Source organism: Mesitornis unicolor, unplaced genomic scaffold, assembly GCF_000695765.1.
Source record: "Mesitornis unicolor isolate BGI_N332 unplaced genomic scaffold, ASM69576v1 scaffold32071, whole genome shotgun sequence".
Lineage (NCBI taxonomy): Eukaryota > Metazoa > Chordata > Aves > Mesitornithiformes > Mesitornithidae > Mesitornis > Mesitornis unicolor.
The window spans coordinates 5,180-32,668 of record NW_010163642.1 but is presented as its reverse complement, the minus strand read 5'-3'; the positions used below and the strand labels follow the sequence as shown (position 1 = coordinate 32,668).

Here is a 27,489-nt window from a genome sequence, read left to right as displayed (position 1 = left end):
ATTTTAATTTGATTTCCCGATATACCTTGAAATCTAGAAGGAAATAAAATAAAATCTAAAGTTGGATGTTACTCTATTATAGATATCATATATTGGACTCAAGACAATTCTAGGAAAATGCCCAAGGGCAGGCATTCCTTCTTTTGAGTAAAACTGATGTAGGAAAAATATTTAGATGTTTGAAATTCAGTGTGAGTATAAGAGAAGCAACACAGAGATTGTCCTCTGAAGGAGATTGAATGATAAGAAAAGAAAATTAACTTTGTAAAATAAAATGTTGTAGAAGTAAAATTGAGGATAGATAGGGTATTTTGAGGCTACTTACACACATAAATGATAATTTATGTGGGTTAAATAAGAAAACAAGTTCCTGGATGACAAAAATAATTCCTAATGTGCCAGAAAGAGAGAAGATGAGTTGAAATACTAACATTTACTTACTGCAGCATTTAATATGCACATTTCATCTTGTATTCAGCCAGCAAACATACATAGTGTTTTTTAATTAAGTGATGTAGGAATTACATTTTCCTGTGAACTTGTATGTCCTCCTGAAGGGGACACGGTGAACTGGAGTCTTAACAAGATGTGAAGTAATAGTTATGAAGTAGGTAACCGTAGCGTGTAAGTCATTTAGTGTGCCTATATTTCTAGGAAATAGCATAATTATACATAAGGCTATAGCCTTATAGTAATGTACATTTGTTTTTACATAGCCATATCTTTTTCATACATGAAAATTTTTCAGTGTTCTGTTCAATGTTTTTGGATTTTTGGCAATATTAAAATATAAAAATGTGTAATCTACAAAAAACAGTTGCATTTAAAATCCAGCGTTTTCTTCTTGGAAAGTGTGAGAGGAAGCTGTTTCAGTTAAGAGCAGAATATATGCCAAATACAATTTTATATTTTTCTGGATGAAAAAGTGTTCTTTATTGTCAAAAATGGCAACAACAAGCTTCAGAACTCGTAGACAGTATTTCAGTCCAGGAGCATATACTCCACAAATGTATGTGATATAAGCAAGCAATATGATCAATAAGCAAGCTAAATGATTGCTTGCTCCATCTTAACTAATGCCTATCAGGTTACAGTTCGAAAGAGCTGATACGCATCCCATGTTCTTCTGCAAAATAACTTCATTGTAGCTGTAAGGTTTTAAGTTGAAATTTGGTGTAGAGATTTTTAGTAAGATCTTATTTCTCTGTGAAAAAGAGCCCTCTTTGGAACAAAGTGGCAGATTTTGAGAAGCAGTGTGACATTCAACTGGCACTTTTTAATGGCCCATTTGACCTCATTCATGTTTATAAATTTGTAAAGGGCCAGGATCTTCTCAGTGTCAGCCAATGACGGGACAAGGGGCAATGGGTGCAAGCTGGAGCATAGGAGGTTCAGTCTGAACATGAGGAAAAACTTCTTTACTATAAGGGTTATGGAGCACTGGACCAGGCTGCCCAGAGAGGTTGTGAAGTGTCCTTTTCTGGAGACATTCAAAACCCGCCTGGACACATTCCTGTGTGACCTGGTCTAGGTGATCCTGCTCTGGCAGGGGGGTTGGACTGGATGATCTTTTGAGGTCCCTTTCAGCTCCTAATATTCTGTGATTCTGTGACCTGCAGTGTTGTCTTAAACACTAAGAATATCTGAGTGATGCCTGAAAATGTGATTTTGTTTTTTAACTTCAGTTCACAAACTTACGCCTAGATGTTTAATTTCCTGATGGAATATATTTGCCCCTGGGGAAACTGAGATTTTAGACTTTATTTTTTCAAGTACTTTGATCAACGCTATAGGACAAACTTTAAGGATAAAGTGCAGCTGTAATTAGTCATAGCGACAGATATGTCATAAATTGCTTTGGAATTTGTGCATTCATAATGATGTTTTTAGGACTCTGCCGATGCTTCTAAAATAAACATTTCATAAAGGGCAAAAACCTGCTTTCATTGCATTGAAAAAGATTGCAGGTAGCTATTTCTTACGTGTGTTTTACAAGCTAACAATGTTTGGCTCCACAAAAAACTTATGGCTTTCCAGCAGAATCTGCTGCAGTGTTTTCTGAGTATATACTTAGAGCTGTCCATCTAAATTTGCAAATTCCAACAGCTTTTTAGATGAAAGTTGAATTTCCCAGTCTCCTTTTAAGGCCTGTGTAAATTTCCTTGTTGCTGTGGCTTAACCCAGTCATGTATCTGAGTCAGCTTTTTAATATCTCTGTAGTTCAGAGTAATGTGCAGTGTCATCACAGCTGTTTTTTCATTTGATGCTTTTAGCTGGATATATTTATATTACTTAATGTCTAACAAATGCAGGGTTTTGGGGTGAAAACAGACTTCTAGAGCTGTTGCAAATATTCCTGATTTCTCTGAAAAAGAGGATAAAATAAACCAAATATGGTACATAGGAAAAAATAACAACTTTTTGGAAGGAAAAAAACGACAAACCACTTAATATTATACCTTGTAATTGTTAGCAGAGGAGAAATTGCTGAATATTTGACCTGACGGGTATGAGTACTATGAGTTCCTTTCCTTGCTTTGCCTCCCCTCCTTCCAGTGAATAAGGCAGAAAAGATCCTCAGCCACATTCCTGTTTTCCAACCTTCCAAAAATAACGTCAGTGGAAATAAATGAGTTCTCACTTGATTTACTTCAGTTGATTGTTTGAGCTATTTTTTTATAGTTTCAGCAACAATGTAATAAAAAATAAGATTCAATATTACATCTGTTAGGCAACATATCTACTTAATAGTTTTTAGTTTCACAAGACTTTAAAATAGATAGAAAACTCTCTGAACTCATTAATAGAGCGTGCTTTCTTCTTTTTATTTAAATCACTCTTTCATGTCTGGTAAGCTGTGGTGGCTAATGTTGCTTTTCTAAAGCTAATGAAGCCAAAATGCCATTTTAAATGCAAAAGTTTTGTCATCTGCTCTGCCTTTCAGTTGTCAGGGCCTTCAAAAAGTGATTCTGTCTTATTTATAAATAACTAGAATTTCTTAATGCTCCCAGGAATAATTATGGTTATTGAGATGTTATGACTGTAAACATGAAGATTTTACCTCCCATATGGCTTAGTTCCCTCAAGACTGTTAAAAGGCGAAGCCTAACGACCAAACTATTTCTCTGAGCTCAGCTAAAAGTGAGAAACTTAAAATAACAGCAAGAGTTGTGAGAAAAACATGCTCTATCTGTACAGCTTTCTCCTTTCCCCATTCCCTTCTGATTTGGTACCCCTCTTAAAACTCCTCGGAGCTGGCTCTATCAAGCAGGTTTTCTGCCTGTGGAAACCCTCCTGTCCCTCCTGCTGGGGATGTGTCACTAAATCATGCGTACACCATTTGGGCCAAGTGTAATGAAATTATACTGAAATTACGCCTGAAAAATCTGAAATCTCTATTGTGCCTACTGTATGATAAACTTAATGTTTCTGTGACTTCTGTGGAGATAATGTAGCAGACTCTTTATAGGTAAATATCTAAATGTATGTTTAAAGTGTATGTGTAAAATGTCACATTTTCAATTTTTAATACATGAGATGTGTTATTTTTATCAGATACAGGTTATAGAAACATATTTTCTGTGGCTCATTCTTTTAAAAAACAGGTTTTCCCAAACCATTTCTAAGGTGCTAGCCTCAATTTCACTAATGAAGCCTTACTATACTTGCAGTATTCCTGATATGTACTCAAATGCACACATCCTCAGTTCTTCAGAAAGGTACTTAATTGTGTAAGCAAGAGTACTGTTTCTGTGACTGCAATTACACTGATATTTTAGTAGCTTTGCACCTTTGTCTGTGCAGTAAGTAGACTTCTCTGGAATGTGTGACACTTCCTGCAATTTTTTTTACAAGGTTAACAGAGAACAAGGAAAAACACTACTCGTGAGAACTTACAGAATTTGGGAACTTGTTTTTTACTCTTTGCAAAACTTCTATGCCACATTAAAATGTTGCATCGATGTAACACAGACTTAAATTCTCTGTGAACAGAGGGAAAGCACTTCAAGAGACACAGATTTGCAATGTCGTTCAAATTGTTCCATTAAGAACATGAAAGAGCAATGTCTGGCACTTCCTAAATTTACAAGTGTTGGGACCAATGCAAACCTCTGCCATCTCCGCTGTAGCCTCTGGCACAGTGGCTACAGGGGAAGGACTCCTTATGGTGCCATTCTGGCAGGTCCTGTCCCAAATTGTACAGAAGTACCAGAATGAGTCAGGAACTGAAGTGTCTTAAATATGAGTGGCAGGGTTGTAATAATAAAGAAATTATTAACTTATAAACTAATGAAATTATTATGGTAGTGCAATGGTGAGAATTTTGCTATAGCATTATAACTCAGTGTAGTTATGATTTATACCCATACTTTAACTTGAAAAAAACCATCTTCTTCCTTACTCTGGAAACAGATTATTTTGATTTGCTTCCTCAGAGCTTCTCAGGAGATGGGGATTGTTCTGTGTCTCATCTTTTGTCATCTGTTACAGAGGTCCTGGGGGTGGTAGACCTTGGCCAAACCCAACCAATGCCAATTCTGTAAGTAAATATTTAAATATATTAGACATCATCTTATATTTAGGGAAGTATTTCTCATCAATACACCAGGAAAAAAATTGCACTTCATTCAACAAATGGAATACTGCATGATTTATTTTTTCCCTGCTAAGCCTAATGCAGAGAAGGTACAGTGAGAAGCACATCTGAACAGAGAGCTTGTTGACCTGCAAATACCCAGATCTTTTCATAATCACACAACAGCTCTGCATCCTTGCATCAGTTACAGCACTTCCTTAACACAAAGGTTATCTTGGGGTATATTTAAAATGTATTTTGGATTACTTTAGCACAGGTAAGATGAGTTAGGTCAACACTATCTGGGCGGCAAACTCTACAGAAATCACAGCTTGTTAAGAGACAGCTTAATGTGTGCTCACATATTTTACATAACAAAAACACATTTGCTGCTCTTAACTAGGAAATATGGAATCATAGAGCAGTTGCTTTCAAGGTGTCACCCATTTTGATATACTTTTTGTAAAAAGCAAATTTGAATTTCATTGCAACAGCTACAAAATGAGGTAGCCTAATAGCAGCTTGAGGGAAGTCAGTGAGGCATCTCACATGAACAACATGTCTGGTATTTCTTCAGAAAACACAAAGGTAAAGTGTTCATTTTCATTCAGTGGTCATGCATCATTAGTATAAAAATCTGTCCTTTTTTAGCACTTACAGTTGCATAAGATGGATTTGGCTTAACACGCTAGCCTGGTTGTGATTTGTTTAATTCTACTAAAGACAATTGGGGAAATGAGAGATTAAACTCTCCCTAAGTTTTCTTTTGCATGTACTCAACTAAGTCGGATGTCAGGTTATTTTTGAACTGCTAGTTGAAATACTTTCAACTTTGCAACTAGCAACTTTGAGAAGTCCACTAATAGATGTATTTGGAAAAATCAAGTGGCTGACAAGTTGTCTACAATCATGTAAGAGTCTTCTGCTACAAAATTGTTTTGTCAGTGCGATTGCTAAATTCTTACATCATCCTCCTGTTATAGCATTGGTCCATGTTCTTTTAAAGAGAATAGTTGCAAAGGCTATCATAAATATAGGGTGACTAGGTTTCTCCAGATATCCTCTGTAACAAATAATCCAAGTAATCCAAAGACAGATACGATGAAAGGTAGAGAGTTGATGTTCCTTTTATAGACATCATTTTATTCAAGATTAAGTGTATATAAGAACATACAAATTCAGTCCATGCTTGGGATGACTCTGAAGTCCTGTTGACTTAAATGCAAGGATGTGCTGCTTAAGTTTATAAATCTTATAAAGCATATTACCTTAATAAATTTACAGCTTAACCTTTTACTATAGACTGCAGATCTTTACAGAGGTTGTTGTGGTTTCCACAGTAAGAATAAGAAGACTACTGTAGTAGATGCGACAAGTGGATTGGTATTAGAGTTTGTAACTTTCTGTCTTTAAAAAGTGATGCTGGCTGTTAAAAATGTGTGCCTCACTTATGGAAAAATAGAGGGCAGTTATTAGACCTCAGCCTACAGACATTTACATGTGTGAATTATGTTATTCATATTGATTTCATTAAAGTGGCTACTAGGGCACAGTAGTCTTAAATGGAATTATTTTTATTTGAAATATTGGATGTTAAATTTGGGTTGTGTCTATATTGCTAGCTTCAGACTTGAAGATACTTAAAATGACAAGCTGTTGAAAAGAAGAGGTGTCTGGGTTTGACAAAGAAAATTTTTCTGTAATCCTTAACTACGTCTTTTAAACAAATTAAACAAATATGTGTTAGCGTGCAACTGTACATAAATTTAGATGTAGACTCCATTTCACTGCAGAATAAATTACTGTTTTGTTTCTGTTGATGTTACAGATACCTTATTCTTCAGCATCTCCTGGAAACTATGTAGTAAGTACACTCGTGTATTCCCTTATGAGAATAGTTGTTACATTTTATTTAGGCAAAGAAATAGCTGTCCAGATGTTAAGAAGAACCCTTGTGTATTGGTTGAGAACTGAACATCTGATCTGCACTTAAGTTTTTTTCTGCTATCGAGGGTGCATATGTTGATGTTCATTACTAGAATCATTATTAGTCTGGTCAAAATTGCCCTGAGTGTTGTTTTATTTCAGCAAACATTTATATAACCAATACAATATGTTGTCTTCAGTAGTAAAGGACAAAACCCCACAGCTTTCTTGGTAACACAGTTTTGTTTATGAATTTCTGAAGTTCTTAATTAAAAAAATAAAAAGTAGTTTAAGAATTAGATCAAGCTTGTATTTCCCCAAAGATATAAATGGGTCCTTATAGCTAACATTTTAAGGGAAATTTTTATTCTTATAATTACTTGCTGGACACTTGAAAACTCTATTTTCTCCTTGGTCTGTTATGTCTTCATTTCACAGACATTGTCTTCATTTATTATGGATTAGTTGGTATCATTTTTTCTTAGTCTGTACTTCAGAATGAAATAGTTAAAACTTTGTAATAGGCCCAGCTCTGAGCTGTCATTTAAAAGAACACAAAATGCTAACCCTTTTCTGGAATTTAACAAATATACTTTACCTATCAACAGAATGCCTTTTGTTGGAGTATATGCTGCTGGTTTTTGTCTATATCTGGAGAGATTAACATTATTTTTCCCTAAAGGGCTCTTTACTGTTGTTGTCATTGTTGTACTTCGATTATTTCTGATGTACTCTTCTAAGGCATATTGTTTCATCTACATTTATCATACGCTTAGTACTGGTGTCACAGGGTAATGAGGGAGAATTTTATATATATTTGTATGTTGGATTCCAAATTTCCGTTCATTGGTCAGGTTTAGGTAGACTTCTCTTTTGATCTTTCATGTTTTATCACTTGAAGATTAGACAACTGCAGGGCATTGGCTTAAACCAACATAAAACTATTTCAGAATGTGGAAATAGAAGATGCTTCACCATGAGGACAATATACCATTTCTTTTTCATCTGTTTGTGCTAATTAAAGGTTCTCTTACTTTCAGTCTTCATAAGAGATGATGATCCTGCAGAGCTAAAGCTGATGGATGCATTCAAGGATGAGCTTGTTTTGTTTAGATAAAAGCAATTTCTTTTTTCCTTTATTTAGACAAGTAGCTGCAAAAAAGGTTATGATTCTCATAAGTGTCCATGACTTTAATTTTGCCACATGTTTACTGGAAACAGTCTAAAACTGCTAATCTCCAAAACCAGTTTTTAATGAAGAACTGCGTAAAGTTCTCTCTACTGGGAATAGGTTTTGTGGGTTTTGCCCTAGACATTAGTCATCAGTTATTGTTGCACATTTTGAAGATTTTTTTGATGTTTGACCTCCCATTCACATTTTAAAAATAGAAAGTCCTGAGAAACTAGAAAAGGAGATGCAGAATACAGAAAATTATTTTAAAGAAGGAAACCTGGGTTAAATGCAGGCTGTAGCAGAACACTCTGTTAATATATGCACATCAAGCCAAAGGTCAGTCAGATAAATGGCTTGGACGAAAGAGGGCATCACCATATTTCAGTCTATATAGAGGAGGAGTAACTGTAAAGAGGTGATTTTACCTCTTTCAGTGACAGTGATGAGACTGATGCTGGAATGTTGCATCTAATTGGCAACAAGAAGCTTTCTAAGAGAAGAAAATATACAAACAGTGAGAGTAGATGCCAAAGTTAGTAGTGCAGATAGGCGACTTTTCTAATAAATTACCAGTTAGTGCACTGTTTCTACACCTCTTTATGTGATGCTGAAAAAGAAATATAAACCTAAAAAATGCAAGTTAGTGAGCTTAGTACACAAGTACATGGATACGAAGTCGTGACCTGTGATGCCTATACGGTCATATATGTGATCCAAAGGTTCCTTTGAATTTAGAGTCTGTAGCTCTGCAGCAGCAATAGCGGCATTTCTTGTTGCTGAGGGCTGAATAGGCCTTGGAGACAGTTTTGACAAGCCCGATGCTATCACAGTCATTACTGATTCAACTGTAATTTGAGAAGGGAGAAAAGCTATGTGGCTGCTGGCAGCATGAAATGAAGTTGTGATTATGCCCTGATTTTTATAAACTGATGTGTGGGTTTCATGGCAGAGCAAGCCTTTGTTCTATCGCACTTTATAAAATATACTTGGTGACCTTGTGTAGTTTATGAGCAGATGAAGCACAGGATAAAGAACTGGTAGGTGGGGTTATATATAAGGGCACAGTGGTGTGTATGTACAAGTATACATACATATATATACATATGTGTGTGTGTGTATACATATATTTGTTGACATGCTGTAGGGATGTGCGGATGCTTCTGCGTGAAAGATTTCTGTTTCATCTACAATTAACTGTGACTTGACTGCTGGCTGGCAGACAGAGATGCTTCCTCCTACAAATATTTCACTTGTATGAATCTGGGGAGAAGCGGTATCAATCAGAGAGCTGATACATAACTGAGTTGATTGTCTGAAAATAGTGTTTGCTAGTGTATTATTGCTAAATGTTTTGTAAGAAATGTTATTTTAAGTAGGCCATTGAGATATAGTGTTGTTTTAAATCCAAGACTTTGCCTTCTTCCAAAATATCTCAGTGGATTAATGCAAATCTCAGCAATGTCCTTGTAAGCAGACAGGAGCAACCATACCTTTATATTCAGTGCTACAAAAAAATGTTTCTATCTGGAAAAGTATAACTGCTACTTTAAAAAAATAACAAAATAGATAAAACATATTAATAGTCATATGGCAATGAAAATAATAATCTCTAGCTAGCAATCTGGGTATCTGTTTATTATGCAAAGTCAATAGATACTGACTTTTATTGTCATGGACATTTTGATCAAACTGGAAGTTGGTAGTTTTTCATGTTACTTAAAAATATTAGTGCATGCAGACATAGAAAGCAAGAAGTTATGGTTCTGTTCTTACTAACAGACTAGGATGTTTAGAATAGAATTCTTGGATAAATTCTTAAAGAACCTTAAAAAGCTTGTTTAACAACCAGAGCAGTTTGTGTGCAGTTCTTAGTCATAAACAGATTTGTAACACAGCAACACCTGGAACCAAGAAAAGAGATGTTCCGTGATGTTTGGGGGTTTTTTTTGGTTTGTTGGTTGGTTAATCTTTGATTTAGCAGTCTAGGCAAAACCATACCCAGCATTGCCCTGGCTTTTTTAATCTATTCATCGTTAATTTGAGAAGAAATTATATACAGATTTTATTTTTTTAAAATGTAGGATGTTATACAGACAGAATTAACATCCCTATGGCATCGAGATACCAAGTCTGCCTAAGAAAGCAAGCTTTTGTAAGGTGATCGGGCTCTTCTGTCCCCATGGGACACCCCCTTGTTTTGTGCTTAGCAAATAGTTACTCTACCATCGACTGTGTACAGAGTACAACAAAACAGAAATGCCAGCTGAAGAACCAGTGGTAATAAAAGGGACCTGGGTGTCCTGATGGACAGCAGGATGACCATGAGCCAGCACTGTGCCCTTGTGGCCAAGAAGGCCAATGGCATCCTGGGGTGTATCAGGAGGGGGGTGGTCAGTAGGTCGAGAGAGGTTCTCCTCCCCCTTTACTCTGCCCTGGTGACACCGCATCTGGAATATTGTGTCCAGTTCTGGGCCCCTCAGTTCAAGAAGGACAGGGAACTGCTGGAGAGAGTCCAGCGTAGGGCTACAAAGATGATCAAGGGAGTGGAGCATCTCCCTTCTGAGGAGCGGCTGAGGGAGCCGGGTCTCTTTAGTTTGCAGAAGAGGAGACTGAGGGGAGACCTCATTCATGTTTATAAATATTTAAAGGGTGAGTGTCACGAGGATGGAGCCAGGCTCTTCTCGCTGACAAACAATGATAAGACAAGGGGTAACGGACACAAGCTGGAACACAGGAGTTTCCACTTAAATTTGAGAAGAAACTTCTTCTCAGTGAGGGTAACAGAGCACTGGCACAGGCTGCCCAGAGAGGTTGTGGAGTCTCCTTCTCTGGAGACATTCAAAACCCGCCTGGACACCTTCCTGTGTAACCTCATCTAGGTGTTCCTGCTCCGGCAGGGGGATTGGACTGGATGATCTTTTGAGGTCCCTTCCAATCCCTAACGTTCTGTGAGTCTGTGATTCTGTGTGTGAAAAGCAGATTGAGGGAATTAGATGTAATTGTCGTATGCCCTGCTCCAAGTATTTCTCCTGTCTGACTTACACCATGACACGAAGTTATTGACTAATGGATATTCTTGGGTCTGTATACTTAACGTACATCAGAAGTCTGTGCCAGAGCTTGCTGACCGATTACATTGTTCAAATCTGTGATGAGCTGTTCTGCTAGCTTATCAGAAAATGTACATGTTTTTACCAGAGCAGCTCATGACATTCACAATACTTTTAAAAATTAGTATTATTTGTACTGTGTTCATTTTTTACTGCGTTATTTTTTCCTTTCATGCTAACTGACATTTTCCACCCCCTCTAGGGTCCTCCAGGAGGTGGAGGGCCACCAGGAACACCGATCATGCCTAGTCCTGCAGGTACTGAAATATACTCAGAAATAAAGATAATTACAAGGGATTCAAGGACGTACACAGATTATTTTTTTCAGAATTTTATTTTCATGAAGAATCAGCTAATGAGAAATTACTACATTTGTACTTTCTGTGTCATTCTTTTTTTGCGCTTTCACTCCCTTTCTCTCCCTGATATGTTGCACAGATAAAAAGCATCGTATCTCTAAGCATTGTTTCTCTGCAGTTCAGTGCAAGTAATTTCTATGGCTTTCAAGGCCATCTTTTCTTGCACAATTTCAGCCATAGCAAGTTAAAAGCAAGAGAAGTTGCTGTCTGTATTGGCTTTTGCTAATGTTCTCTGGGGCAGTTTCACCAGTTTGGAAATCGGGAGGTTTCTGAATCTGGTGGAACTTCCCCTGTAGTACCCTGTGGGATAGACCTGTCCAAGATGTGGCCCCTGAGCGGTGTGCTGCATCCCACAGCTGTGTCATCTGACTGACAGCAGGGTCATGCTGGACAGGCTGCTCTCCTCCACATTCAATGGCTACTCCTTTTTGGCCAACATCTGCCTCTGTAACTCACTTTCACCAGCTCAGAGGGACTTGTTCACCTCAGTGATGTTACAGCATCCTCAGTCCTTATGTCATACCTGTTCTTGATGTCCTCTACAGCACAAGAGGGTGGGGAGGTTTCCTAACTGCCCATGAGAACTTGTTGCACAAATATAAAAACTTCATTAAATACAATTCCAGGGATTTAAAAAATGCAACCTTAGATAAAGGGTAAGGCTTCCTTGTTCATATCATCAGTGGAAAAGATAATGAATGCAAACTGGCATTTAAAAATTAGAGTCTCTTTTAACATGAAGCAAACTTACAGACAGCCTGCACTTTTAAAACTAGTCAGCCGTGGAGTTTCTGCACATGTTAGGAATCTGTGTGCAGCTCAAACAAAACTGCTGACAGCTGTTCCCATTTCCAGTTACAGATTCAAAGATGCTTGTAGATTCTGTTTTCCAAACCATGAAAATACTTCAAAATTGACCACCTTATAATTCTGCAAAGGTGCTTACTTGCCGCTGAGACGATCTGAGGGTTCCCATGGCCTAGCCAGCATGTATGTGTTTTTACATGAGCTCGAACATGGGGAGAGCCAGGGATCCGTGTTGCAACAGGATCTGGTGGGTGAAGAACTCATTGAGCTTTAAAAATAACTTTTTATGTGCTAATTTTACTTCAGTAGCTTTAGGCTAAAAGCTTTTTGTTCTTCCTCTTCTTCAAACACCATATCTGAATGTTGTAGTGATACATAGTGCTCCGCATATAATGGAATTATTTACTCACCAAGGTTAATTAATGCTTAGAAAACTGTCTAGGAAAGATTAAGGAATGGATGAAGACCTTGGTTGTAACTGCCAAGTGCACAAACACACATTGTGAGGGAGGTCAGGCTGCATTCCCAGTTCCAAAACATTTTGGTCTGATCTCAGCTTTCTTGCTTTCGCTAATTCTGACTTAAAGGTCCCCTATCACCTTGTCTGGGAAAAGCAATTACAGCTCAGCAGTGCTTTTTGCGTGTGTTGTTAATCTCAAAACTCTGGTTCAAAGAGGTGGAATGATCCTTTGGAGGAGCTAGGTCCAGACTACTAAGCTATACTTTGTATGCAGATACTATTGAGGTACTGATTTTCCAGAGTTGACAATAATTTTTTAAATCATGCTGTCCCCTTAGCTATGTATTTATATTTTCCTTAGATCCTTCTCCTCTCAGTAAACTTTTTCATTATATGGTCTATGTCTTGTCGAGTTCCCTTGGGAAGCGCTTTTGCCTAATGTGTATACTCCCTGCTGCGTTTTTTGCCTTCTCTTCCTTAAAAATATTGAAAGGGTGTTAGGACTTTGTTAGCAATGAGGGCAAATTGCAGATCAGAATGAATAATTCTTATTTACTAATGGTTCTTGGGCATTGGTTACTTAAGTCCAACCAGAAGATTTATGTAGGTCATCTTCTCTATGTTGTGTTAATTAAATCTTACATTTCGACTTTGGAGGGGCTCCATCTGAAAGTTGGTGCATTGATTGGTGGAAAAGGACTGAGATGCAGTGTAGCTGTGATGTCTGGCAAGGCCAAGTGAACTTGGCAGAACTTCCCAGCTTAAGCACCATGCTGTGCCAAGATGGTTTTGTTGGTTTTGGACTCAGGTGTTTTTTGAGTCATTGCACCATGCTGTAGCATGAAGATACATCAGTTAAAGCTGTCCTTAGAGCAAGGACCTTTGCACTTCTTAGTGAGACACTAAATAGTTAGATAGATCCAAAATCAGAGACTGACATGAATGAGAAAAAAAAAAATCATTCACTATACTAACTTGCAGTCTGCATAATGAGAAGCTATTTATCATTTACTACAGGTGGAAAAAAATTACAGGAAGTATTGATAAGAAAGAAATTCCTGTTTTATAGAGAATATTGAAGATGAGTGATGTAATTTGGAACTCCAGGAAAAAGGTTTTATGGAATTGAATAGTTAAAGATACTTGGTGATTTATACCTTCTAACAGTCATGCATAAAACTAGAGTCTAGAAGTAGTCACATAGGGACCATTGCAATTATTTCTTTTCATAGCTCTGTTGTTTGGTAGCAATAGATAGAAAGGGAATGAAATCTTCCATTATATTACGACTGTGTATCAGTGATTCAGGCATAGAAATGATATGAACAAAATGACAGGAAATGTATTAGGTGAGCAGTTTTATTGAAAGGTATATATTAGCACTTAAAATAATCTTTTATTACAGATTCAACCAACTCTGGAGACAACATGTACACTTTAATGAATGCAGTACCACCTGGACCCAACAGACCTAATGTAAATATGAATCTAGTTATATACTTCTTTGAATTATACAGCCTTTTTTTACCTAAACACTACATTTCCATCACATACCATGAATACTAAGTTGTCCATTCTTACTGGTGAAGCTTCAGTTGGTTTCCTCACCATGTACTCTTTAATGTTTCTGAAATCAGTCATGCCAGGATATGCAAAATAGTGGTTGGGGCATATTCTTCTGCACGGGAAAGACCTTTGAAGCTTCTGCATATGGATCTTGGGGACAACTTAGTTTGTCATGCTGGGGTGCAATAGACCTGTGTGACAGGACATCATCCTGGGAGCGGCCACTAAACATCAGTTTCTGCAAGACTTTCCAACTTCTGTTTTTAAAAAGTATATACCCTTGAAAAGAGAGGAGAAGATTGCTAAAAGCGACCCAGTATTATGTTGCCCTGACGCTTTATAGAAAAGGATAAAAGTTAAGGCCTCTGAGAAGAAACAAACTTCCTTGTTTATCTAAGTGGGATGTTAGGAATGAAATCTGTTGGTAGCATTTAAGTATTTGCCTAATGAACTAGTTAAGTTGTGGCTATTTTAGCCTAAGTTTCAGCAGTTCAAGAGCTGACAAAAATCTGGATTCTCAGGTGGAACTTGTTTCTTCTCTGAGCTTTCCCTGTGCCTTCAGTTTTATTGTGTTTCTCTGATTACAACTGTGTCTCATTTAATCACAATCCATATTATGGGCCTTTTGAAAGAAAGGCCAGTAGAAATTTAAAATAGATATTTAGATATTGCCAAATCATTATGCAGTAAATTTTAGATTTTTTTTCTATAATGTTAATGTCTTTACATTTTTTAAAAACTATATTTAAGATTAAGATCTGAAATTTGACAGAAGCTGCTAATGTTGCACAGGTAGTAGTAGTCCGACTGTCACTATGGATAAGGTGGGGTCTGAGAGCTGTTAATCACTTACATTTACTTGTTCAAGAGAATTGTGAAGTTCTCTGTAACTTCAATGCGAGTAGAGCTAGATCAGCACTAGCAGGTTTGAAAGTCATACACAAAGCGTTGAAGTAAATAATCAGTAATTCCTAAGTTATATTCCAGCCTACAGAGGTGAGAGTTTCCAAAAATCATGAAGGCAGCATTGAAAATAGAGAACAAAAGCAATGATGTTTTTGCAGTCTTCACATGAAAGATTTTCACTTGAGTTGTGCATTCAGAACTGGGACTCTGCATTTTTCCTTTTTTTTCCTTTAGGAATATTTTATTTTTATTAGATTATCTAGAAAAATTGTACTGTAATGCCAGTTTTTAATGTCTGATCCTTTTATAGTTTCCAATGGGGCCAGGGTCAGATGGACCTATGAGTGGACTGGGTGGAATGGATTCACATCATATGAATGGATCATTAGGTAATGATAATAAATATTGTGAACGTTCTGAATTTTCAATGACTGGTGCCATTTTCTATGAGTAGTTCTTTGAGTTATGTGGAAGACTGTAAGTAAAAATCTTTTAAAAAACTGAAAAAGCTGCATATACATCGATGAGAAGTAAGATACTTTTTAAGCATATGAGCTGGCATATACATACTGTACTTCTAGAAGAAAAATACTGCTATTTTATTTATGTGAAGGAGTACAGTTTTAATCCAGTTGATAAAAACCAATCTAAAAGCATTCATATAATAATGTAGAGGTGAAAGCTTAAGAACCATAATTATTTACCTCATTTCAACATCTTGGGAGCATTGTGACATGCTGGTGCATGTTCTTATCAATTATTGGAAGTAAGTTATTACATATTTTGATGTATGTGTTAAGCTGGTTTTATCCCAACATTTTGATATCTTCATTTGTTCTATACTTAGCCTGTTAGGTGTGAGTATTATCACTCAACCCCCATTAGCAGCCTCAGACAATTTTAATGCACTCAAAAGAACATGAATTATTGTCAGAACATGCAGAGGCAGAGAACATGCACTGCTTGACTTTTTGACTTTGAAGGACTCATACCTTAGGGAGAAGCCTTGCACAACTCTGCAAAGCAAACACAGCTTTATCTCCTGACTACCCTAGCAAACTCTTTGCTCTTACTCTTTGCTGGAAGCATGATAGACATTTGAAAGCAGCTTAAGAATCAAGCCACAGCTAAGTAAATTGCATTTATGCCTTCCTTGTCCATACCTTGTTTTTGTTCCTGCTCATACCAGACCAGTAGCTCTGAATACACTTCTTGTGTCGTACTCTTTATTTGTGTCTGCACCAAGGGCCATCGGTCACGCAGGCAACCTCAGAGGGGAACCCAAGGCTGCAAAGACCTCAGGTCTCTTCTTCTTCTGTCTCCCCGTCCACCAGCAAGGTTCCCTGTTACACCTGGGAGCTGGCCCATGCCCACAAGGGGCACCAGCAGCACCTGGCTGAGCAACGTTTTCCTTTATGGGGATGAACCCTTGCGAGACAGATGCAGGTCAGACAGGCAGAAGCCAAGCTGCCACTGTTCCTCATGTTTTTATGCCCAAAGAAAAGCTCTGCCACCTTCGCAGCACAGACATGGACCAACACGTAGTCCCTGCCATTTAAGTCCGTACTACCATGATTGATGGGTATCTATCACTTGTAACCCAAAAGCTGGAGGTTGTGAGACAGGCAATATAAAGAGGCAAGAAGAAAGGAGAACTTAGAAAAAGTCATGACAAGATGGGAAAAAACCTAAGCTATCAAACCTTGTTTAGCGGACATGTTCTGAACGATTAAAATTCAGCAGTAGGCATCTATCTCCTAATAGAATTATCTTTTTTTGTAGGAAAGCATGTCCTTGAAATTCCCAGATTACTTTGCATAAGGACACCTTGCAGTTTTGCAGCCTTTTTTTACATAGTGCAATCCTAAAATGGATTGTTGCTTTAATTAATAATTAATAATGATGCATATTACATTGAAATAAATTAAAAACTGCGTAAATGGTAATCACGTCTTTTTTCTGTCACTTTCTGTAGCCTGAGAATTATTCCTTAGCTAACAAAAAAAATTAAATTGAAACAGTTGTGGAAGGATTTTACATGTGCTTATCATTTGGTTACTAATTTTCTCTAGTGTAAATGATGGTGTGCTTGGTCAAATTAATGATTGTTTTCTAGTGATAACATCATATCTAAGCTGAAACCTCTTCCCTCTTAGGAGAAGAGGGCTGGGAGAGATCTGCATTCATTTCCATGCTGCAGTCAGCAGCTGTGTCTTGTAATCAGATGGATAAATTGGTCAAGGTCCATCTTGAACTTCTCCAACTTCTTTGACCATAACACTTCTGCTGGTTATCTGTTCATAGAAATAAATCTTTTCCTGATTTCCACCAAAATTCATCCTTCGAGCTGTGACAAAATTACTCTTCCTAATGTTTATGTATCTGATGTATTTATAGAGAGAAAATCATATTCCTTCTAAGCCTTCATTTGCGTGGTTGAGGATAGTAAGCTATTTCAGTGTCCTCCCACAGTTCCATTTTCTGGATTGTTTTTCTCTGATACTCTTCGAGTTTAAATTTGTCTTTCCTGAAAATAGGTGACCAGAATTGTTCGCTGACTGATGCTGCTGAAAATGCTTTTCTTGATACTTCCATCCTAAAATTCTATTTTCTCGATTTTTAGCTTTACTTGAGTGAGAGCCACAGCATGTGAAAAAAATTAATTTTCAATAGTCTTGTGCTCATAACATTTCATTTTATTTGCATTCTGTTACTCTGGTCCTCATGATCATCATCCTCTTTCTTCTGGAAGATACTCTCATCATCAGTATTTGTGATGCATCAAAAGCTGATATCATTTCAGCCAATTTCAGTACTAGACTTATGCTTCTGGGAGCAGAGACATTGATGAAACCCCTTGGAGATATCCCTCTGGTGGGGAGTTTGAAGTAGCTGAAGTTCAGTAAAAACAGTGGTCTTTATTTTCCCCCAGGAACATCAGCTTTTGTTAGTTATCCACAGTTTTACCTTTTTTTCCTCAAGCTGAAGCAACATTTCCCTTAGGTGGATATACCCAAAACTGATGGCCTTACCTGGGCCCTGCCACAGCTGAGAGGACAGGGAGGTGGCACACATGGTCTTTTGAGTTGTGCTGGGCTGTCTCATCCCAAAAGGATGCCATCCAAACACTGGCACAGATAAGAAGCGTCTCCTTCATGCCTTCCTCACTTTTTGCACTGGGTGTGTACACAGAGAAAGGACTAACATTATTCAATACTGACTCTAAACTTTTAATAAAAGAGACATTGGGAAGGAACTGAGATGGATAGGTTATGTTTTAAAATGTTGCTGTTAATCTATGTATTTACTATGAAAATATCCTTAGAATAACTTCAGCTCAAAACTAACTGAATAATTGTCTATTTTGATTTTAAGGCTCAGGAGACATGGACAGTATTTCCAAAGTGAGTATCTGATCAAATACTTGGAATTCTCAGAATATTTCACTCTTAAACATATTTTCTTCATCTGTGTTATGAAGCTTTTTATTATGTATCTGTGTTTTCTGCTTGTCAACTCTTTGGAGTCTATGTAGACAGAATTAGTATTAATTGAAAATTTAGAAACAATATAATCAATAGGAAGTATAAGTAGACTTATTTCCTAGTGCATAATAATGTGTATTAATGAATGTGATTAATTATATCCAGTTCATAATCTGATTGATCATGTTATAATCTTCCATACTGTTAAGACAAATTAGTATTGTTTTAATAGTAAATTCTAGTTAAATGTAAATTTGGGAAAACATCATTAGGATGTTACTTTTATGAACTGCATGATTGCAGGCAATTATAATATCTTCATTATTAGTATAAGTTCCTAAAAGCTAGATTAAGAAGTAGTTTCAGAAGAAGCACTGTTTTGATATCACACCCATTAAATAGTATATTAGAAGTGAATGTGAGCTTAACCTGCAGGGGTTTTGCATCTACATAAAAAATATTATGCTTGAATACATCACTTCTTCCATAAAAATACAAAGTACTACATATGTGATCATCATTAATTTAGGAATTAATGAGTTTATTTGCTATTGATAAAGTGGCATAAATCTCTCCCTTGCAAAACACTATGTTTTTCACTCAGCACCTTCAGATTAAACTGAACCTACTAAGTATATCACTACAGCAATCTCCCTGCACTTTTGTGCTTTTGATCTACAAATACAGAAATCGATGAAGAGATTGTTTCAGTTAAAGTTTTTATAACAAACTCATTTGTTTGTAGCAAAATTCCTGACAATCCTCCAAGAGAGAAGTATGCGTTTGTTTTGGACATACCGGCTGTGGATGCATTTTGTTTGCCCCAGGACCCAGCACCGCGGTGCTGTTTCTAGACCTCTCCTGGTGCAGACTTGACCACTTCAGACCTGAGGTTGGTCTGAGGCCACGCTAGGGACCTTGCTGTGGGTGCATCCACAGGAACTATGGTGAGGTGCCAACACGTAGGCCAACAGGGAACAGAATGTTCTTCCAAGATCCCATGGGTTAACGTAGAAGTTTGCAGTGTGAATTTGTTGAGAATACACTTCCAGGTGTTCAGAAGGCAGGAATCAGTCAGTGATGCGTATTTGTCTATCCAAAGAGGAGGGCAAAGGCCTGGTATGGCTCCCCAGTCCGTGGTCTCCTGCTGGTGTGGAATGGGACAGGGGTAGCCTATGAAGCATGCTTAGTGTCTGTCTCTCTGGAAAGGAGGGCCTCTGAGGCCATTGCTGCTCCTAAGGGGGAGCAGCATCTGTAGCAGTCCTGTATTTTTGTAACTTTTTAAGATCTATAACATTTTCAGGCTCCTCAAAGAGTAAAATGATGGATTGAAATGTCTGTGTTGCCTTAGTTGTGCTGTGCTTAGATTTGCAGTGATGGATTCAGTAAAAGCTTCCAATGAGATAATAAGTCTACAGCACATTTAAAATCAATGTCTGTATTTTTTCTTCAGTATTTTTATTGCAAACTGCAGCACTTTTTAAGGAAACAAAACAAAACATTTCCATTAGCTTGCCATGGGATTATTTTTAAAAGCCTGTATTCAACTCTCTGGTATTAAGTATCAGTATATGTGTGGATAGAAATATTAGGGGCTCTGAAAACTTGGATCCCAAAATTTACCTGGAAGTCTTGTCATTTGTTAACCTTAAATAACGCATGGAAATCACATTTGATGCATGTCTCTTTCAAATAACTAAATGCAAAATGCTGCTAAATTTGCAGGGAACAGAGTTGTCCTGTTACACCATTATACCTTTTTCTGAGTAGCACTGCCCGATACACAGCCCTCATTGATAGCAGTAAAAATGCATGGGTAGCATTGCTAATTTCAGGTAGGTAGTAGTACATAATGCTTTTGAAACTTGAGTTGAAAAGTTATGCTTGCAAGTAATAGTAGATTTCTGGGGCTGATGCGTGCAAAATCAATGTGTGGCTGCCCTCCAGCTTAGTATGCAGTTACCAGGAGGGTCCTTGCTGAGGCAACAGTCTCCCTGCACACATCAGGTCTTCCAGTTGGCTTTTTCACAAGTAGATTTCCAGCAATGGAAACAGTTCACTGAAGTTAACACAGTTTGGGGTGTGTGATGCTCAAGCCCAGGCACAGGACTTCAATGGAGTAAAATGCGTTATTAGAGGAGCTGATTATCAGTTCCCAGGATGAGTAGAAAATTAATCCAGTTTTGGTAGAATCAGGACAGCTCACAGCATTCAGAGTGACATTTTCTAGAGAAGATTTTCATTTAATTGGTTGAGTGGCAAAACATGAAGTAGATTGAGATGGGGGAAGTAAATGAACTGAAATTATGCATATTAAATAAACATTAATAACCAGTGTTTCTCGCAGTGCCAATGGAGTTTGTGCAGGCATCAAAGACATACTTGCTCTGGAAAAACTCAGCTAGTGCTACAATGCTAGACCCCATACTGTCCATAAAAGCAGCCCAGGGGAGTTGCTATAAAAGCATTTATGTCAGGAATTTGAACCTTTGGGGCTGGCATGCTGTAGTGATTGCAGAATTTCAAAGCTTTGTGCTACACAGAGCAAGACAAAATAGGGGTAAATCCCCCAGGAATGAACAGAAGTGCGGGAGCATCTTATAAAATAAATATGACAAGGCCTTAGTGGGTTTTAAACTTTATATTCATAGATTATAGGGCCGGAAGGGACTGATATGATAGTGTAGCATGACCTGCTGCATAACACAGGCAACAAGACTTCCCTGATTTAATTCCTACTTAAGGTACAGTAGCTGTGGTTGAACTAAAGAGGTAGTTTTCAACCTTTTTCAAGCTGTGGATCCCTAAATATTTGCTGGTCTGATTTCACTGAATAGCAAATTTAATTGTCAGATGTTAGTTAACTAGTTAGGCTCTTAGTTATCTTTGATAGATGTGTTGTCCAGTGATTTCTGTAGATCTGGAGATCACAGTTTCAGAAGCAGTGAACTATACTGAGGAAAGCAAAAGGGCAAAGGCACCTTGACCAATTCTGTAGGTTGCATTTTAGGTACTAATAAAAAAACTGTTATCCCGCATGTCACGTAATTAATTTCATACTTAATCTATATCTGAAAATAAATACACTCAGCTGAACCTGTGAACATACTTGGCCATTCAGACTGAGAATGGTGATCATCCCACAGGAGAGTATGATGAAAACCGCACAGCAGCCTTTCATGAGGCATACAAAATACAGTGCAAAGCAGACAGTGTGTACAGCCATCAGGTGTACCATTCTGCTGATGCAGTAGCAAAAACTGAGTTAAGTTCTAGTATTCCGTGGAGCTGGGAACAAACCTGTTTGTTCTCCTTGAAGGTGAAGTAAATCCTGTGGAACAGCGGAATATTTTACAATATTTAAATTGTGGACAGCGGTCAACATGGGATTTCATGGTTACAAAGGGGAGCAGTTGGAAATACAGGATGGAGGGGAAGTAGGTAGCTGTCCCATCCCATTTCTGTTCAGTGACTACACAACCGTACACATTTGAAGTGCCAGGGTAGGGCAGATGGCCTTTGTAGTTGTGAGGAAAGTGACAAGAAATTAAGGCACTTTTTTTTTCTGTTTGCTATTTTTCATTCAAAATTTGACCTATCACAGAGTTAGTTGTACTGAATGAAGACTGCATGTGGGTTTTTTCAAAATGCAAAATACTTTGTTTTTTTTCACAAAAAAATCCCTATGCTAACAGACATACTGTGCCTAGATTGTAGCTGAGAATAACATAAGGAAAACAGAACAAATTCACTTAGGATTCTTACAGCTGTTACGATTTGGTCAGTTCTTAAGAGATGTAATAGCTTTGCATTTGCGTAAGTAAAATCTCAACAGCAATATTGCATTCAATTTTTCTGGGTCAAAAACAAAAATCAAGGGAAGAACTGTGATAGACATCAACATTTCATAATGAAGTTCATGACTTCACTCCCTCCTTGCCCTGACTGTTCCTTTTCCATCACAAATGCTTTATAAGTAGGAGTCTTAGTGGTGGTGGAATGAGACTTGCCCACACTCCAGGCATGGTAGGGTACCACAAATCAACTTTATAAAAACACCAACTAATTGTAGTGTCTACAGTAATCATGTATTAGTTATTAACTTAGAGTAATTTCTGTGACAGTTACTTCATTTCACCCTTTCCATAAGTAACTGAATCACAGAATGTTAGGAGCTGGAAGGGACCTTGAAAGATCACCCAGTCCAACCCCCCTGCCAGAGCAGGATCACCTAGACTAGGTCACACAGGAACACGTCCAGGTGGGTTTTGAATGTCTCCAGAGAAGGAGACTCCACAACCTCTCTGGGCAGCCTGTTCAGTGTTCCATAACCCTCACAGTGAAAAAGTTTTTCCTCATGTTCAGATTGAACCTCCTATGCTCAAGCTTGCACCGATTGCCCCTTGTCCTGTCATTGGCTGTCAAATCTTGAACGCGTTTCCTGAGCATTGCAGAGGTGGTTGTACAGAAGCGCTTCTTTAAAAAAAAGTCATGTATCTTCAGAAGCCTTTGTATTGTTATCATCGATTACCATTCCAGTGACACCTAGACACTGAAAAGGTAGATTAAAACACTCTTGCATTAAGCTCTGTGCAAGAAAATGTTCATCTCTTCCTGAATGTGTTTGCAAGCCCAGTACAGTGGCCAGCTGTTACTCAGGAGTCTTTTATCTAAACCTCTTGTTAACTCCTTTACCTATAAACTGAGCTGAGCTCAGTGAAGTGGTGCAGCACTTGAGCCACACTTGTGAAGTGCTTGTGAAACTGTATTTCTATAAACTGTGAACACTGTGAACAACAGCCCCAGGCACAGGCCTTTGTGAAGGTCTGAATAGACCAGATCCATCTGTTTGTCTACCTGTAAGTATATATTCATACCTCACATATGGGAAGACACACGCATAGACTTCACTGAGTTTGACCACATGATTTAGTGTAGGGACAGAGCTACCTCTCAGAGCTGCTGCAGCTGCTTATAGCTTTTCCTGACCTCAGTAGATGCTGGCTATAACCTGAAAACAGGAATTGACAGGTAAATAATTCTTGCTTCAGTGAAAAAAACCACTACTTTATGGGCTAAAATTAGTGACTGAATCATGCAGATCCCTGCAGAGGCTTATTTTTAATCTTTGAAACTCTCAGTGCATCTTCGTGTACTACAGCATTGTGTAAGGGCCCTTCGGCACGCTTGGTGACACTGGGGAATGAACTGAAGTCTACAACACTTAATCTGTATTTTAAAATCTTATTTAACAGAATTCTCCCAGTAATATAAGCATGAGCAATCAGCCTGGCACTCCCAGAGATGATGGTGAGATGGGTGGAAACTTCCTAAACCCTTTTCAGAGTGAAAGCGTAAGTATTTCTCTACCTGGTTTGTTGTTTGTTGTTTAATTTGTGAACCTTTATCTCTGGCATTTTCTTTACAAAAAGAAAAATAACAGCAAGAACAAGCAGTTTTATAGTGTACCTGTAATGCAGTACTGTGCCTTATGTGGTTTTTACTAGCTTCTAAAATTACAGTATCGATTCAACAAAAAATTGGGCAAAGTACTGCTAGAAGTCGAGCTGAAACTGGAAAATGTGGGAGGTGTAGATTCACTGCAGAAACTCTTTTTCTAGATTAAGAGGTCAGTTGTCAATGAAAGTTAGATCTGTCAAGCAGTAATAATTACACAACAAGTATTCAGTAATGCACAATGGGCATTTGTCTGGCAATATCCAAGCAGCCTAAATAAACACAGTTGACAGATCCCTACATCTGAGTGTTTTCAGTCTGTGGTTGCTCAACCTTTGACTCCTAAACAATGTGTTTTGCAGGGAATGTCTTTCAGAACAGGATTCACACTGAAGTGTATAATTAGAGCACCAGTAGGTCTCATGCTGGAAAGATGCAGTGTGCTCTTAGAGCCAGAAAAAGCAAAGGTTCCCTCTAGTGTTCATTCTGGGACAAATAATCCTCCTTTAAAATGGAGAGTGCTTGAGGCAGCAAGAGGTGTTGTAAAGCACATTACAAAGCAAGACTACAGTATTTTCATACTTGTATGCCTGAAGCTGGATTTCTAAATCCACATTTAGGTTCCTAAATAGGAGTGTCCTGATTTTTCAGAAGTGCTGGGTGACTTCAGCACTTTTGTTCGTATTGGAAGTCACTGCTGCCAGAAGTGAGTGCAACTTCATTAACTGTGCCAGTGGTGACCTTCAGCTCCTGAATTATGACAAGTAGACAGTTTCTGTTAGATCAAAAAACAGTCAAATTGCATGGCAAATTGACTAGGAATCCCGATTTTTGGGTTTGCTTCATCAACTAGCGAAAAGTCAGAGGTTCTGCATGTTAGCTGTTTATATGCCCATAAAGAGGGCACATGTTCAGATAGTGTGGAATATTGGAGAAAATTGGTTTGTGCATCCCCAAAAGACTGATGTTTAAATATCTGCCAAAAAGCAGAAACCACAGAACCTCCATTAAATGTGAACCTCGGTCATGGTACTCCTTAACTCCCAATTTGGCATACATTGCTTGTACTGCGGGCAGGCAGTCTGATTGGCAGGCAGGCCAGTTCACAAAATTAAAGTCATGAGAAGAAGGACATCATTTGTACTCAGAAGAAAATCAGTTTTCTCAGACACTCACTGGATTGTAGAAGCTCCTAGATGTTGTTTTCCTACATGGAAGAACCTGGGACCCAGTTTTCTCAAGGTTTTACATGAGATGTAAGCCTACAAGGCATGCATTATACCTGCCATGTGCATTTTAGTCTGCCTCTAGGTATAGTTTCCTCTCTGACACAAGTCACATTGTAGCCCTTGGGAACTGTCTTGCTTTCTGATTTGGATTTTCTTACTTGGCTACTTAAAGTAGACGTTATTATGAAGTCCTTTCTCAGGCAGATTTGCTATTCAGTTTGCAAGGAGTAAGTTAAAAATCACAAACACCGTTAGATCGTCTTTTCATTCCTTGTCCAAAGTGATTACCCAGGTACTCTGACTCAGATACAGGAAATCCCCTGAACGAATGCTTTGCCTTAAGCATTTGAGCTGGTCTCCAACTTTGGCTAAAGATAAGCATGATCTTACTACCTTTGCTGGCCCACTCTGGTGGTGCTCAGCAGGACATGATGGGAGTAAGCCCTTAAGCAGACAAACCATCAGACATGAAAAGAGACAAAACAGGCTTTACCCAATTAGTCCATCCTGTGTACTCTACATGACAGGGAAGACCCATCCAAAGTGCTTGTTCCAATATGTTTGGACACTTGGAAATGGCCAGCTTGAGACTCTTAACTTTGGAAGGATTTTTATTGCAGATCTGTTTTTGCAAAGGCAAATTTATCTTTCTGTTTCTTATCAGTTCTCATAATGCTCATACTTGTGTTTGAACATTTTCTTCCACTTAATTGGAGTTGGCCAAATTAAGTATACCCACAATCCGCAATTTTCAGTTTAAAAACAAATTAAGCATGTAGATGTGGACTTCTTCTAGGTATGGGGTGTTCCACTGAATATTGTAATGAAGGGCTGCAGTTCAATTTGTGTTACAATAATAATGTAATGTGGTGACTGAATTTTTGGTTTACATGAAGGGCTACTGATCCTTGATTCAGCTTTCCTCCTAAAATTGATAATACAGCTTAATAAAGTCCAAAAGCCTAGTTTAATTCCAGTCAGGCATATCTTTACTCCTTTTTTTTACATAAAGTAATAAAAAGCTCTTCAAAATGTGTATGTGGTTCAGCTAACCACGAATGTAGCTGGTCTGCTCGAGTCTAGCCATCTACCTAGATAAATACCCCCAATAGCCAACATTGACCAGGAGAAGGTGTGGAAAGCATCAGTGAAGTACTGGTTCATCACACCACTCACTAACACCAGAAGAGCCTTCAGGGGAGTTTGCTTTATCAGCAATAGCTGTATTTTTGTGTAATGAGAGAAGCATAATAGAAGTTACGATACCACAAGCTGAACTACAGCCTTAGCACAGGCTACAGTACAAATTTAGGAGGAAGTCTGAAGATCGTGTTGAGATGTGAACTCGTTGCAGTGGTCCAGAAGTGCTGCTAGTTACCTGCAGGGAAAAAATGGTTGTTAAAATGTGGATTCCTCTTTTTTCAGTACTCCCCTAGCATGACAATGAGTGTGTGATTTGTTAACAAGTCTCGCCGTGAAGACCACAGTGAGTTGGCCCTCTTCAGAGAGCTACTGCAGAAGAAAATAATTCATCCCAGTGTACAGTTTAACAAAAGGATCTCAGACACAATCAGACCCACCTTTTTTTTCCTACCATCTCCCCTGTTTTGTCAAGAAAGTGGGTCCCAAACATGACTGAGGCGACTGTAAAGAGTGGCATAACAGAATTGCCCGAGATGGAGCTGCAAACAATTATCTGTGTATGTACATGTGTGGGTTAATGTATATGTATGTGTGTGTCACATAGAAATGCACACATACATATATAGACCCACAGGACATTGTAAAATATTATCATGTGACATCTTAAGTAGAAATGAGAAGTAGAAACTTTTCCATCTTTTTTTTTTCACGTTTACATTTTAATTATTAAAATTTGCTTTCCCTCTCCCCTCCTGAACTGTTTTATGTTGCATATATCACTGCTTTATAAGTTATTTTTAAGGTGAATACAAATGAGAAATTCTTCTGATTTTGTAAATGTCTGCCATTATGGATAGGAATAAAAATGCTTATAAGAGCTTTCATTAACTTGTGTTTGATACCAGTTACCCTGTGAATCACAAATTGTATTGTCTCAAGAAATAGAAGAAAGCTCATCTTAATTTTTTGGAGAAATTTAATAGTTTCACCTTGTTTGGGGATCTTTTTAATACTTTGCCTTTAAAAAAAGAAGCACTGAAGGTTATTTTTCTTCTTTAATTGAAGCCTAATATCTGCAATATCTATTTTAAATGAAAGCCTGAATTTGATACGAGCTTCTCAGTTTATACAGAGTACTATAAGGTTACTGTAAGTGAGTTTCAATTGCTATAGAGTCTAGCAATAAAGTGTCAGGGCTTATTCTGCCTTTGGAAATGAGTTTTCTATTTGGCATGATCTTCCATATGAGCGGTAGTTAGTGGAAATACAATAGAGTCCTTTACCACTGAAA

The 27,489-nt window shown here is 37.9% G+C and overlaps 1 protein-coding gene across 1 annotated transcript in view; it reads left to right on the top strand.

The window, feature by feature from the left end:
* Positions 1–27,228, top strand: part of SSBP2 (single-stranded DNA binding protein 2) — a gene marked incomplete at its 5' end in the record, with an annotated part of 35,774 nt that extends 8,546 nt beyond the window's left edge. Inside the window, 8 exons of the mRNA XM_010194053.1 lie at positions 4,492–4,540; positions 6,405–6,440; positions 10,989–11,043; positions 13,818–13,888; positions 15,195–15,273; positions 18,260–18,288; positions 23,625–23,723; positions 26,481–27,228. Of these exons, the coding sequence (XP_010192355.1) occupies positions 4,492–4,540; positions 6,405–6,440; positions 10,989–11,043; positions 13,818–13,888; positions 15,195–15,273; positions 18,260–18,288; positions 23,625–23,723; positions 26,481–26,510 (448 nt within the window). The remainder of the gene's footprint in view (positions 1–4,491; positions 4,541–6,404; positions 6,441–10,988; positions 11,044–13,817; positions 13,889–15,194; positions 15,274–18,259; positions 18,289–23,624; positions 23,724–26,480) is intronic.
* Positions 27,229–27,489: the final 261 nt, after the last annotated feature.